General features: G+C 36.6%; 2 protein-coding genes across 3 annotated transcripts; both read left to right on the top strand.

The window, feature by feature from the left end:
* Positions 1-528: 528 nt before the first annotated feature.
* Positions 529-1,374, top strand: LOC149013374 (non-specific lipid transfer protein GPI-anchored 15-like). Its single transcript, XM_089159722.1, has 2 exons — positions 529-987; positions 1,110-1,374. Exons 1-2 carry the CDS (start codon positions 627-629, stop codon positions 1,124-1,126), a joined length of 378 nt encoding a protein of 125 aa, XP_089015848.1. The 5' UTR covers positions 529-626; the 3' UTR covers positions 1,127-1,374.
* A 9,043-nt stretch (positions 1,375-10,417) lies between these two features.
* LOC149013373 (transcription factor MYB52-like) lies at positions 10,418-12,040 on the top strand. 2 transcript variants are annotated; one of them, XM_089159372.1, is made up of 4 exons: positions 10,418-10,568; positions 10,758-10,909; positions 11,132-11,449; positions 11,552-12,040. In XM_089159372.1, the coding sequence occupies exons 2-4, from the start codon at positions 10,906-10,908 to the stop codon at positions 11,731-11,733; spliced, it is 504 nt and encodes a 167-aa protein (XP_089015498.1). In that variant the 5' UTR covers positions 10,418-10,568; positions 10,758-10,905; the 3' UTR covers positions 11,734-12,040. The 2 variants fall into 2 exon arrangements, with proteins under 2 accessions (XP_089015498.1, XP_089015497.1); XM_089159371.1 differs by having other exon boundaries at positions 10,418-10,881.
* The last annotated feature ends 3,498 nt before the right edge of the window (positions 12,041-15,538 follow it).

Genomic DNA, 15,538 nt, shown 5'->3' with positions numbered 1-15,538 from the left:
ATATAATTTTTATATATGAAATGGGCTAAAGCGATTTGATAAGGAATTGGTAATAGTCTACATTGATATCTCCTTCCTTTCTAGCTGCTGGATGAAGATTATGTGGACAATTTAAATTCATATCATTTAATTTTGCTCATGTATAACGTCATAATTTGAAGTCTTCAAAATTCATATCAGTTGAATTTTTAGTTGTGATTTTATGCATTAGATAGGTCATATGGTCATGTGAATTTAAATAGTCCACGTGGCCTTCATCTAGTATTAGATGATCAAGATCCCAGATACATAGCGACACGTATCTACTAATTTTTATGTAAAAACTAAAAAGAAGCGCCCAAAAAGCTTGAAACGATAAAAAGTGGAAGCATGCCTCAACACTAGGTGGCACTGTTTCAGTGATTCACTTGCCTATTTGCATGGATGAAATCATTAACCTTGTGAACCATCATTTGGAGCACAAACCAGAGCATCTACAACCACCCCACTTAGAGCAGATCACTATAAAGCTGTGTGTTTGGTTTCACTAGTGATCACAGTACTCCAAGTCGATCCCAACTACTACTAGAGTCTAGGGTTTGAAAGTCCATACTGTGAGTGATACTGAGACTCAACCTTCAATAGATATGGCTTATTCTACCATTGACACTTGTTCCCTAGCTGCCATGACCACTTTGCTTCTGCTGGTTTCTTCACTTGCTTACAATATTCGAGGAACCTATGCTGCTGGTGAGTGTGGGAGAACACCCATTAAATCTGCAGCTGCTAGCTTGACCCCCTGTGTTGGAGCAGCCAAAAATATGAGAGCTAAGGTCCCTCCACCTTGCTGCACTAGGGTTGCAGCATTGATCAAGACCTCCCCAAGGTGTTTGTGTGCTGTCTTCTTGTCTCCCTTGGCCAAGCAAGTTGGAATCAACCCTGCCATTGCTATAACTGTTCCCAAACGTTGCAACATCAGGAACAGACCAGTAGGGAAGAAATGTGGAAGTAAGAAATCAAATACCCTCTCTCCCTCTTGTTATAGCTAGAGTAGCAATCAAGGTTTTGTTGCTCTATGACAGTAATCTCTCTAAAGGGTTTAATTTCTAAAACTGTTTGTGATTTTGCAGGATATGTTGTCCCTTGAGAAAGACATCAGATGATCCCAGTTTCGCCGCTGAGAGGAAGATCATGACCTGATGATCAGTCTTTCTGTCATTAGTAATGTTAAATAAAGAATTAAATAAGTGTTAAATAAAGTGGGCATGTTTCTTATGTGGCTCAGTATAATTGTTGGACTTGAAGTTTGAGTGTGAAATAAAATGTGTTCTTCCGGTTTATATCTAAATATTACGGTTATTTCATGTAGGATGGAATTTCATCCGTTGGTGTTGTGTGAGTATGAATGAAATCCAATGAGAATGAAAAAGAAAGAGATGTCACGGGATTCTCTGGCCCGGCCCAGCCCATAACTTAAGAAGTTGAACCCAGTTTCTCCTTCTCCCTCTCAGTCTCAGTACAGCAGGTCCAAAGCTTGCAGGCAAAACCCAGAACTTTTCTTCAAGACTTCAAGTGCTAATATGCTAAAATTTCACTTTTGCCCTTCTGATAACTGAAGTGAATTGAGGAACAAAGTGCCGAAATTTAAATCCATCAGAACTACTACTTGTTGAGTCGGGATCATCTCCCCCATCCGGGGTCCGACGGCTTCTTGACCACAAAAACTGTGGGGCCCACAGGTGAAAAACACTTTTTAGAAGGAAAAAAATTCAAATTTTCAACTGTGGGCCCCACTGTGTTGTGGTTGGAAAGTCGTCCGGAAGCACTTTGTGCTCCCCCGACGGGGTGAAGACACAAAACCTGACCTTGTGGGCTTCAAAACTCATTTAAGCAAGTCCATGCCCACTCCTGATTTGATTACCTTAAAAAGGCCCATGAAATTAACCCATTTCAAAAGCCACTCTTGCAGGGGCATTTCTATAATTTTGCACTAAAACATGGAAACCCTAGAGCTTTGTAGAGTATTAATGAAACCCTAGCCGCCCAAACCCCCACTTCTTTCTTTCTCCTAATCAACAACCCAAAAATGCTACAAACCTGCACATCGCAGCATCATATATATGATGTTCTTTTGAGGTCTCCCCTGAAGCTGTGGGGAGAAAATGGGTTGATAGGCAAATAGGGCGAAGAGAGCTTGGGTTTTTCTTGCTGATCTGTTTGGTTGGGAGGAAGGAATCATGTCACAAGTAAAGAAGGGAAAGGGAGATGGAACTTCTGGAGTTTGCTTGGCATGGGAGGTTGGGAAAGTGAGGAAGAGTGAAGAATCTCTTACTCAGTATAGAATTTCAAATCTTGAACATCTTCTACACTGAGGAAGAAGAAACTTTCAATCTTCCCCAATCCCCCCATGCCAACAGGTTCCAGTTTTTCCTGCCTTTCCCTTGCTTTCTGCATCTTTGAAGTTCTTTTCAAATCGGACGGCTTTGTGTTTGTTCTACATCTGCAGACAATCGAATCGTCAGGTGAGATCGCTTATCTTTTTGAGCTGTTTAGTTGTTATTTTGAGTTTTTGTGCCTTTAACCACTTCGTGCTCCAACTTTACCGAAGATTACGTTCGACCCATTTATCCATTTGCAGCTGTTTTTATATAATCTATTAATTTTACAATTGGGCAGTTGTGATCCGTTTTTAAGATTGCTTACCTGAAGCATGATGGATGAGAACGAAATTTTCAAGAGATGGGTTTAACTCGATACTTGTAGAATTAGTTTATAACACGCCTAACTTTTCCTCTTCAGGAAATTCTGGGGAAGAATCTGATCTATCTTTCCTGGCATTTTTTAAAGCCTGTGTTAACTCTGATTCAAGTGTGCTGCTTTGTCATCCGCAAATCCTCGGAGATTCAGTGGCCCTATTTGACCCCCAAGATCAGATAACCATAAGAACAATGGGGGTAGAAAACAGAAATGAACCTCAAAGCTTCGTCAAGGTTTAAAGTATGAGTATTGAGTATCGAATTTTTATCAAGAATAAATCTTCACTAATCTATGTGGATTCAACCCTATTCATTACTAATATAAATTCAGTTGAGAGAATTATCTTTGATGGATTCGACACCCAACAATCCATAGTTGACCCAATCGATACATCTCGATACGTCACGTCATTCCATTGAATTACACTAAAATACATTAGCTATTAGCCAGAGCGATGCAATGCTCGATAGATACAGGACGATATGATACAATGCTCGATAGATACCGAACGATATGATACAATGCTAGATAGATACAGGACGATGTGTCTCTTAAAATCAATAAACTAAATAAAAAAATAAACGAATGCAGTAGTTAAAAAGAAAATCAAAATAATAAAAATTTTAGATCAATATTTAATTTTAGTATTGATTTTTTCAATATTGTCTTAAAAATAAAAACTTTAATTTTGGGTAGATTGATTATGGTCATTGAGGATCAGTCCTTTAACGACCAATATTTTCTTATTTTATCAATAACTTTCTTACATGTCCATTGAGTTATGTCTATTAATCGCATACCCAATCCTTAGTCAATAAACTTGGAAAAGAAACTTGCAACCAAGAAGGGAACTTGAAAGACCCAATCCCTAATTTCAGTATTGAATCCTTACTACAATATCACTTGAAACTTAAAAATAAAGAAAATAGAAACTTACAACTAAGAAGGGAAGAACATAAAATTTGAAAGTAATGAAAATGGAAATTTGATCATTAGAAGGACAATAATTCTGTTTCCAAGCTGCTGAGACGACAGTGTATCTTTGTGAATTTTCTTACTCTTGGACACCTAATGTCAATGTGCTTCCATGACAGAAATGTCCACAGCAAAAGTCAAGCCGAAAAACATTCGAAAGCTGATGAAGAGAAATTCATGTACATTTCTGTGTTCAATTATAATGTCGGGACAATATCATCACAAATCAGTGACTGATAACAGAGGGAAGGCATCATGAAGATGGAACTCTGCTATGCAAATACAGCAACTTCTGATGAAAAAAAAAAAGAAGATGAAATCTGGAACAGAGTTATATTCATGAATTACCAAGGAACCCACCCGCGTTCATTAGAAATCACCCAGCTTCACACCCGACAAATGGGCCTATGATTTGCTAGCCACCCCATGCCCTGATAAATTGAGATCCCCCGAGGGAGGGGATCCAACCATATCCACAATACACTTGACCAGAAAGTTTTCTCATACCAAGCAGGTATGTTGATCATATCAGCCACAGCCAAATTAGCAAAGACATCTCAACACCGCAGCTCACAAGCTTCAAACTGTTTTTTGCAACATTGTACCTTGTGTTTATAAGCCTTTGCAATATAAAATCCTTCAGAAATAGTATAAAAACTAAACATGATGAAAATTACTGTCAACATAATAAATTGGCCACTATGGCTCTGCCTAACCTTTCCTGGCCCATATACAAATTATTTGTACCAACTCCATTGTCATGGGTTAAGGCTGGGTTTTTTTTCTCCTAAATCATGAAACAGGGTTTCGTGAATGAACTAGATAAGCTTAAGGGATTCAATATGTAAATTTAAAAAACCATAATATCAGAAAATAACTTCTCCTATCTCCTCTTCACTTCTCTGAACTCTTTCTCCTTTCTTTTCCCTTTCTCTTTCTTCCTCTTTCTACTTTCTCCGCCATTTTCCTTTTCTTTTTCCCTATTTTTTGTAGATGCCTACTTTGGAAGCAACTCCCTTGGATCTAGAAGTTCTGACGTAACGTGCCCTGCTGTAGCCTTTGTACTGCTGCTCGTTGCCACCATTGTAGCTTTTGCGACTTCCTCAACCAAAGCCTCTACTACAATATCATCCGGCCACAGATCTGGCGAAAGAAAAGTCATCATTGCCGAAGCATGAAGTCAAGCGGTGGAACTTCCTTGCACGTCCAACTTCCCACTTGATCTAATAGTTGTTCAAGCTGTAGTTGTTCCACCCTTGTGGCGTGTTTTCTCTTTGCCATTGTGGCATGTTTTCCCTCTGCCCATGTGGCGTGTTAGTCTACGCCTTTGTGGTGGGTTTTTGCCTGTTTGGGCGTCATTGTGATGGAGGATGCGATTTTTTTACATTTTTTGAGCTTATTAGTTGTTATTGTATTTACAACATTATTTCTAAAGTTTTATTGGGCTTGACCCATACCTTAACTTGGATGACCTTGTCTATAGCATGTATGATAGTTTAGTCGAATTCCGCTCTTTGGTTTCAGATGTTTCGGTTTGAGCCTAGTTTTTCTACATGCTTCTATATTTCTGTCTTTCCTTTTTTGGTGAATGAAGTTTGTTTTCTTCCAAAAAAAAAAAAAAAAAGAAGAAGAAAGAGGGTTTTTCATATCTAAAGAAAAGTAATGGCTGACTACAATAAAAAGCCATGGCCCTAGGTATTCCCACCTTTGGCAACATCTCTAGAGGTAAGTTAAAACATTGCAGGCACCTCAATGTGCTTGTAGATCAACAAAATCTACATTGAAGCATTATCTGTGAAATACATTATCTTTGTGCATCTTTCTTCATTTCTAATCGAAGACGTTATTTTGATTTTATTACAAAACTCAGTTTCAACATTAAAGGAGTGAGATATTTTTAGCCTAGTGAAACCTTGTGATTTATAAACAAACTTATAATTTAGATGTACTTGATGATAAAAGTAGAATACTTCAAGCTCACAAAGTCATAGCTTTACAATATAAATTGAAATTTCTCAGCATGTTGTGAGATACTATAGTAAACGTATGCTTTCCAGGACACTTTTGTTAGTAAGTTCATATCAGAATTATGCTTTCTTTACATTCTTTCACTATATATTTAAGAGGGACAAAGCATTGACAAGGTGAACTAGAGATAGACCTATAGATATGACACTCGATATGACACTCGATACCGATACTTTAAACCTTACGTACAAGGATATATAACAAGAAATTTACCCGGCTTATGAATTAGCATTTATACCCTTAACAGGATCCTTCTCCTAAATACGTGGTGAAGGAACGTATATTAAGGAAACACAGTCCTCCACTGTCACTGATAGAGAACTAAACTAATAACAACCTAAACTCATCCAAACTTTTTCTATTTGCTCTGTTGAAATGGATTCCCATTGCTAAAGGGAAACAGGTAATGAACCAAATGGAGACTACACCCAAATTTTTTATTTTTTTAATTAAAAAGTGTCAACTGAAACCAAAAGAGATCCACTTGTGGCTTCTCTACCTTTAAGAACTGTGAAGAGTGTTCATTACAATTACTACAGAAGAAAGCAAGTGAAGATCTTTCACAGCAATCAATTCAAGTTCCCATCTGCTGCAGCATTTTGATTATGATATTTGCTTTTAGTGTTTTTGTAACATTCCCTCCAATAAAAGAATTTTTGTCCTACAAATGATTTAGTTCTCATCATCATACTTGGTGTTCTAATATCACAGGTACGTGTGATTGTGTAAGAAAAGAGTCAGCATTCACTAACTTTTGCCTTCTAATCAATTATCACTCCCTTGAGTAATTTTTAAGAACTACCCATTTTTCTACCTTAGATGTTTCTTTGAAGAAGCATTGTTCATTATCAACTAAATATGGAATGCGTTCTGTCAAATGTGATTGCGATAAATCATTGGAATCTTCTTGGTCTCGTGACTTATTTACACCAATCGACACTTCCGCCGAAAGAAATGATCTTCTTTAAAATTAATTTCAATGGTGGTTTCAAAAGTCCGGCTAAGCCATTCTTATGTTGATATCAAGTAGCTTGTTGATCAGTGCGAATCATCCTCCTTTTGTGTTCTTTTTACATTTCTCAGCCACAAAACAAGGCGGGGCCACAAAAAAAAAATTAAGAGGGGTGAGACCCACAATGGTACCCTGTACCACCCCCCATATTTTTGTCGTCGGGAAGGGAGCATGCCCGTCAAGGTTGCAGATCCGGACTCAGCAATTGTTGGTATTTACACATGGAAAAATGCTAGTGGGGTCTCTCTAAGAAAATTTGAAGGGGAGAGGCCGGGGCATAGCCCCTTGAGTCCGGATTTGCAACCCGTTGGGGAGCACTGTGCTCCCCGACAGCTTAACCACCACAAAAACATGTGGGGCCCACAGGGATTTTTGTTAAAAAAAAAAAAAAAAAAAAAAAAAAACCATCACCAATCCCTATGGGCTCCACAGGTTTTTGTGGTGGTTAAGCCATGCTTCCCCAATGGGTTGCAGATCGGGACTCCAGCCCCCTTGGCCTTGGGGAAGCTCTACCACTACAACCGAGAAAGTCTTCAACCCTAAATAAGAGAGCTTTGCCAATGGAGGAGTAGTAGGATGGTTAGGAACCTGCTTCTCAGTGGAGAGGTCATGGGTTCAACTCCTACTGGCGGCATATGTAATATCCCTATCCCTATATGTAAAAAGCGCATTTGTATCAAAAAAAAAGAAGAGCTTCCAACTTTGAAATATCTCTTCTAGCCTGAATTAACAGTATTTCCATTAATGTTGCATAAACTATATATAGTTAAAGGTGTTACATTTCCATCCAGGATTCATTAGTATAAGTATGCATTTCAAAGGAATATATGTATCCTTGTCAATTAGGATATCCATATCCCTGTCTTGTACCTAATGCCAAAAAACCCTTAAAGTGAGTTGCACTCAAGAACTATATCTTCTCCTAGCTAGTTTCTTCAGTTTCCACAACCTCATAAGCTTTAGCATGAATAACCTAATATATGGCTTTACATATATGAGAAGTAAGAACTGGGTTTGGGCGGGAAGGAAAAAGAAATCCATAATAAAATGATTTTGGGTTAAAATCAGATAAGCAAAAGGAGAAAGAACACAAAATGTTAGAAGTTATAAGTAGAACTAGCACTACCACATTAGTTAGGTACGGTTGGTATACCGTTGGAATGAGCTTAAGAAACAAAAGTGTTCGCTTTCAACGGTTCAAAAGTTGGTTTTCGACCGTTTTCAGTTGGGAAGTTAAGATATCTTCCAGAAACAGAAACCCATCTCATCCTCTAAACCTTGAGATTGAGCAAAAGCAACCTCAGATGTACAGGAGATCAATTAAAAGAAGAAAAGAAATTAATATCACTTCTAACTTCAACAACCCATGGTTTTGCATGGTTCTAACGGATAAGAGTTTCTTACAGTTTAGTTCAACGGCAAAGCCATTAGAGTATGAAATAAGAAGCTTCAATGGATAATTCTCTCCAAAACCACCAAATTGAAAGGAGCTATATAGCTTATAGTTAGGTGAATTACTCACACCTAAGTCTCAGGTAAAAACAGGAATCCTTATAGGGTAACCTTCTATTGAATACATGAAGCCCTATTAAATTTTTAGGTTAATAAAGAAGCATCTTGACTGATTTGATGATTGAGATCTGTGATCATATCAACTAAATTTTAATCAATTAACTGTTGGGATGTTCTGATCGGTTAGAAGTATGGATTGAACGATGCTTAAGGTTACAAAAGAAGTAGGTATGACTAGGTGAACAGTCAAGAAGAAAATATCCACACATGACTTAGAAATTTTAAGGTTGCAGGATCAGTTTCGTGTAGATTCTGTTGTATATGAGATGATGACCTCATGATAATCAAGATTCATTTTTATGAGAAATTAAGAAAAACCCAAGTGGGGTTTATGAAGAGATTAATGATTCAGGATGAAATTCATTAACGTGGCTTTCTCTGATAACAGAAACAACAAAACAAATTAATGGCTTTGAGAGAGAGAGAGAGAGAGAGTATGAGTCCAAGGTTAGAAGAAAACTGGTAACGAAGTTATGGCTAACAGTGCTTTTGTGTTGAAACTTCGGAGATATGGTGGGAGTTGAAAGATGAAAGCTAGACTGGTCTTTCTGCCTCTCTTTCCAAGGAATTTCTCCTAACTTGAGAAAGTTAGGCCAACAGTATAAACTGGTCTTCTTAAGGTTGACAATCATATCAAACAATTTCTCTACTCCAACTTACTTGATCTCAACATTCTGAGTTTCCAATGAAAATCATTTTATATATAGGTGCCAAAGTCTATTAACGTCTATGGATTAGCTCATGCTAAAGAAGTAGTTGTATAAATTAATGACACAACCCACATGTCAACTGAACCAGAAGGAACTCCAGATGTCATAAACACCTTGCTAAGTTTAAATTGTTTTGAGTAAGAGAGAATGGAATTTCCATGAATCTCTGTTAGGGATAAGAATCCTATCTAGTAACACCATTGAGTTTGCACTTATTCATATTTTTTTATTTACATAATAACGAATTTAAATTTTAATTAAAATTCAAATGATGGAAGGTCACTTGCACTTCAACTCTATCTACGCAAGCTAGTTGCAGTATTTACAACAACCAAGAATCCTACACCAACAGCAATTACAGACTTATGTTGGGTAGATCATATGCAATGGAACCCTTGGATCAATGACGATCAAACAAGACTCTGTGTAGAACAATTATAAGAAGTAATTTACCTCAATCAATGAAGCACTAAGAAATAACGATTTCTACAATGAACATAGGTTGCACACTGTAGTCGAACCATTTTTAGTATTTTGTCTCTAATTTTCATTTATAAAACAATATCAGAACCAAAATTTTCTATATTATCTCAAATGTTGACTTTTGATTGAATTGTTTATGTAAAAAAGATTTTTTTTTTTTTTTAAGTGAGAAGATTTTAAATTTTTTTCTTGGTATATCAGAGTTTCAAGAGAAGAAAGGGGAAGAAGGGTGAGGCATCTGGTGAAGAAGTAGCTTTTATGGAATGGGTATGGGTTCTTAATCAAGGCCATTTGGTAGCTACCTAACATTTCACCAGCATAACAAGAAGAGGCCATCAGTTGACTTGAACCTTGTAGTTTTGTATCTGCGTCTGCACGTGCAGCCTTAAGCTTCTAAGAGACTTCTGTGTTAGGTCTGATCGATGGAGGAATAAAAACAAGTAACATCACAAGTCCAACAAAAAAAACCCAAGTTTATATATATATAAAATAAATTATATATATTCAAGTTTGATCTGATTAGCTAGATTAACAATGAAGAATGTGAGATTTACCTTTTATGGAAGTCTTTTCTTTTTCTTGGTAAGATTTGCTAGTGGTAGGGTTTTGGTGGTTCATGGCCAAGAATCCATAAACAGAAGCAGTTTTCCTCATCTGGGTCATTGTTTTTGTTAAACAAGAACGAAAAGACACGTTTATACCCTTGCTATCAAGCAACAAGAATAAAAGAAAACAACAAGGTGGGTTATAAGTAGACGTTGTAGGTTAGAAACTTGCAGAGACGTCCAAAGCAAAACGAAAATCGCCCCACCAACCTCTCTCTATTTTCCTTGTTTATTAATATATAATGACGGGCTTTGTTAGCCTAGCCGTTGCATCAATCGCTAAGGTAGGTCTTTCCATTCTCTCTCTCTCTCTAACGGAAATACAACCCTTCTCCAGATATTCTGCTGAGCTTCTGTGCTTTTGTCTCTTTTCCCTACAAAAATCATTTCAACTCTTAAAAAGATGATACAAAGGAGGCAACTCTTATGAACTCATAATATAAACCTGTGAGTTTTTGTTCTTGTAATAATTTCTCTGCGTATATATATATATCAGTTTGGCTTTGGCCCTCCCCTTTGTGTTATTGCCTTTCAGTTCTGTTGCACTATTTGCTTCTCTGTGACTTTTTCACCAGAAGAGAAAGGGAACAAAATAGAGATAGATAATTCAGTTAGGTCATCTTCTTCCCATTTCAGTATTATCAAATGGGCACAAGAGGCCACTGGAGGCCTGCAGAAGATGACAAGCTCAGAGAACTGGTGGAACTATATGGACCTCATAACTGGAACGCCATAGCTGAGAAGCTCCATGGAAGATCAGGTGCAGAACAAATGAATCTTTGATATGGGTCAGATACAAATTTTCTTATTCTCTGTTTTGTTAGTTATAATTATAACTTTTCTTCGCCTTCTTTGAATTTCTGATTGACTAGCTAAATTATACAGAGCCTGAGATCATAAATTTTGTATCTGAAGAGAGATGAACATGAATAATAGATTTTTTCTTGTGGTTTAGAAATATATCTTATGGTCATCTGGGGGACTAACACTTATTGTAATAAATGAATCAGGGAAGAGCTGTAGGTTAAGATGGTTTAATCAACTGGATCCAAGGATCAACAGAAGCCCCTTTACAGAAGAGGAAGAAGAGCGGCTTCTGACATCTCACAGGATCCATGGAAATAGATGGGCAGTTATAGCAAGACTCTTTCCTGGACGTACCGATAACGCAGTTAAGAATCATTGGCATGTAATAATGGCAAGAAGATGCAGAGAGAGATCAAAATTTTATGCCAAGAGAGCTGCACAAACTCTGCTTAACCAAAGAAGGTCCTTATCAAAGGAGTTCTTTCCTCAAATTCCTTGTTACTACCCTAATATGCTTGAAGGTAACAACTAACAAGATATCAATACTAAAACTTCTTCTAGTTTATTTGATGCTATAGTATTAATTTTGATTCCTTCTACTTGAAATTGTTAATTAACTGCAGATCAAAACAACCAGATTGAGTTTTATGATTTCCTTAACGTGAACGCCGACTCGAATCGAAGTGAAGTGATAGATAATGCGAGAAGGGATGAAGAAGAAGTGGAACAAAAAGGTAAGGAACAAGAGAATGAGCCAACAACCATTCCATTCATCGACTTCATGTCAGTTGGAAACTCATCATAGAGACTTGATAGATAACCTAACACAGTCAAAAGAATTTATACAAACAAGTTCTGTGCACCTAGATTCCAGTAAGATCTTGTTAATACTCAGATAGAGCTGATTTTATTTATGTATGGTAATCAAGACAACACTTTGCCTGAAAACAGAAATGATAGGCAAATTGCTGCAGTGTAATCATATGGAATTTAGAGAAGAAGATGCACACAAGGTGTTCTACCACTGCAATGATACTACGTAACCTGGATTCCCATAAATTGAATGACAATCCTATTAACTTCGAGTAGTATATGTCCTTGAACCACCTGGACCTTTGAAACCCTAAAATGAGTTACTTTTTTTGTAACTATTCAGGATTTCTTGGAAACATTAAATAGAAACAGTAACCTTTTTCCGTTTTTAACAAACAAAAAAGAAAAAGAAAAAAAAAATCCTTTATATTTTTATTTCAGTTAAATTATTACATAATACAACAGGTGTAGAATCAGCTTTCGCTCTTAAGTCGGGAAGACATGCATGAATTGTTTTTACGGTTTTCTAAGGTAGCTGCGAGCCTTCTTCTTGGGATATGATGTTTTTCCTTTTTCTTTTGGAGGTGGGCATTTTGCCTAAGAACATACATAGATTGATTATTTATTTATTTATTTAATTTTTATGACAATAATTTTAAGACTATTAGAAAAGGAGTAGTCAAGTTACAACCTCCAGGCTTCTTTTTCTGTTTCAAATGAAAACTGAGGGCAACCATTTTGATAATGTATAAATTAGACAATAATGCTTTTAGGTGTCTTAAGTAAAACTGGCATATTTTAGGATTTTTATTGCGGGGTGCCGTGCCTGGCGGATTAAGCCATGTCATCATGATTTAATTGAATGGTTGAGATTTAAGCATGAGGGATTGATGTGTAAATATTAGTTTTTTTTTTTGGTAACCGTGTAAATATTAGTTTTTTGTTTCACACTTTAAGGTTGAATTTTATTAATTTACAATGTTTCATCAAGTCCTGGAACCCTAGCTAAACCTATCATGTCGTCTTCTTTCCTTCGCCCCGGAGCAGCCGAGCTCGCCCGGGGCTTGAATCGAACACCCTCTCTTCCTCCCCAACCCCGCAACATCGACCCATAACCCTATTCCTAATGCTCCCAAACTCCCAAATCCGTCTCTGTCCCGGCAATCGCCTCAACCTCCACAACCGATCCTCCTCCCTCATTTGCCGATCTTAATGAGTCCCCTCACTCGGCTTTCAATTTACTCCAATTGCCGATTCATCGTCTTCAAGAGAGATAGGTAATCCTGGTCTCCGAGACCACTTCCACGGTAATATTATTCCCAAATAATGAATCGCTCTTCAATGGAAGCAATCCACCCAATTTCTTAGCAAAACAATACATGAAACCCAAATTACCTTCCGAAACAACCACGCCCGATGCATATGAAGAGAACCCAGTTTTCCAACCCGGTTCGATTTGTTGTTAGCGAGTTGAAACACAATAGATACACACTAATAAATCACGAATCTATCGTTGTTTTGCTGGTGGGCCCGCATTGTCCGTCATCCGAGAACCGATAAGCAATGGGAGATAGGGTTTTTAGATCCGAGTGAGGAGAGGGACTTGTAGTAAATTAATAATTCAATCCTTAAAGTGTGAAACAAAACTAATATTCACACTCAATCCCTCATGTTTAAATCTCAACCATTCAGTTAAATCTTGGTCGTGGCTTCGTCCGGCGCGCGGCGCGCTGCTGCAAATAAAAATCCCATATTTTAGGCTAAGTGAAAGGAACATTATACCATAGTTGACACCATCTATGATGGCTCTCATGCAACTAAATTAGTTTCAAACTATTAATTTCATTAGTGACACAGATGTCATTTTATTTGTGATATCTGATCAAGTATTACTTCTGGTTCTAGGTCGTTTTTATTTGGTTTATGTCTCAAAGAGATGGAGGATATTTAAACTAATGGGTTTTCTTTTTGTTGTGCGTCTAGTTACTTCAATACAAAAGTTTATGTGGTATTTTCCTTCATAAATATTTTAAAAAAAAATCATTTTAAAAGAACTTTTAATGCTTTTTTTCTCCTTGAAAACATGAAAGAAAACACTGATTCAACAAAAATTTCATGTCAATTTTTCTGAAGTGAAAATTTTAGCCATCGAAACAAATGAAGCCTTTGTAATTTTTTTTCTTTTCATTTATTTTAATTATAACTTTGAAAGCAAACCATCTTTCATCAAAATTAAAGAGACTATCATATATTAAAGAGATATTATTTGAAGAAGATGCACACAAGGTGTTCAAGCATCTGCAAGGTTTTTCTGGAATCTGAATTAATGGCATTGAAGGAAGTATTCTTCTGGAATCTAAATTTAGGTGCTTGGCATGTTCAGATGGAGTCAGATTCACAACAAGCTATTTCCTTACTCTAACCTCAATCTAAATCTCAAGGAAAATTCGTCAAGATAGATGCTGAAATTAACAGAGTTTTCAGTCCAATGGCCATGTTCATTTCGCCCATGTGAGCATAGATGGCAATCGTCCTGCTAATTGGTGTTCAATGATGTTTCTCTGTGATTGATACCTTGGTGACCTTTCAGAAAGCCCCTTCTGAGCTGGAGGAGCTTCTTCAGGCTGACTTACTAGCTGGGCCAGTTTATTGTATTTCTTAGTTCCTTTTCTTGGGTCCTCTTCTTGACCCTGTTTATAGTACTAGTACCAAAGAAAAAGAAAAGAAAGAAGAAAAAAAAGCTACAATATAGCTTCTTATTTTATCTCAAATAATATCTCTTGGATGCTCAAGAAAGACCCTGTTAATTTGTTATTGCTTTGTAGAGGTTGTCTCTTTCTTCGTTGGATCTTTAATCATTAAGTCAAATATATCTACTTTAATTTTGTTATGTGTTATCTAAATTCTTATATTCGGCTTCGGAGGTGGACACGCACCGACAAATTTTGATGGACGACTCGAATGACTTATATTGTGAGACTAGTGATGGAACCAGAGGGCTTTAATTGGTAGACCCGTTTACCTAATTAAACTTTACAAATATGTAGCTCTATGTTCTCTAATGGAGTCAATGTGAGATTTACGATTTTCAACTTAGGGTTTTGGGTGATAGTTTTTGTAATGCTATTTTGATGGCTGGTTTGAGACATCTCCATTGTAATCTTCTTCATACATAATGAATTTCTTTTTTTTTCTTCTTCACTTGAGGACGTAGCATACTACTTTGGTATATAAACCATTTTAAATCCCTGTATTTTTTTCTCCATTTTTTTCTTTTCTTTAAAGTTTGTAAATGTTTATTGTTTCTCCCAACGTTTTAGTTATGCTAATCCAAGATGGAAAAACTAATGTTAGTCAATGTAGGATTGCTCAATTGGTAAGATCAACAGCTCTTAGTGAAGAGATCATAGGTTCAACTCTTGTTAATGACATATATAACATCTCCATCCCTATATAAGAAGCGCTCATGTACCCTCTCTGCCCCCCACCCCCTCCAAAAAACAAAACAAAAAAAAAGAGAATAAAAGAGTTAATATTTTATTTTGTGTTTTATAGCAAATACTTGACCTGCATTGTACTGGTTAGTTGGCAAGCCATTTTTCATTTTGTCAAAATCTATTTGCTAGTCCTAAGCACTAAGAGGAAAACTCTTAAAACAAACTTAATATATTAAAACCTTAGGCTCCCTTTGACTATTTGGTATAGTTTAAATTTATGATTATTTTGACATATAAATATAAATAGATGTGTTAGGTACTTAGGTATGATTTAGGATCCCTATTTTTAATTAAAATCAA

The sequence above is a fragment of the Hakea prostrata genome, chromosome 6, assembly GCF_041222555.1.
Source record: "Hakea prostrata isolate BN-2017 chromosome 6, UWA_Hpros_2, whole genome shotgun sequence".
Taxonomy (NCBI): Eukaryota; Viridiplantae; Streptophyta; class Magnoliopsida; order Proteales; family Proteaceae; genus Hakea; species Hakea prostrata.
Note: the sequence above shows the minus strand (reverse complement) of the source record. Positions and strands in the feature narration are given on the sequence as shown.

Bases quoted from the DNA above. Each gene is read 5' to 3' on its own strand.
- LOC149013374 (XM_089159722.1), top strand. From the start codon at position 627: ATGGCTTATTCTACCATTGACACTTGTTCCCTAGCTGCCATGACCACT.
- LOC149013373 (XM_089159371.1), top strand. From the start codon at position 10,767: ATGGGCACAAGAGGCCACTGGAGGCCTGCAGAAGATGACAAGCTCAGA. The intron at 10,882-11,131 runs GTGCAGAACAAA...TAAATGAATCAG, and splicing joins GAAGCTCCATGGAAGATCAG to GGAAGAGCTGTAGGTTAAGA. The intron at 11,450-11,551 runs GTAACAACTAAC...AATTAACTGCAG, and splicing joins CTACCCTAATATGCTTGAAG to ATCAAAACAACCAGATTGAG.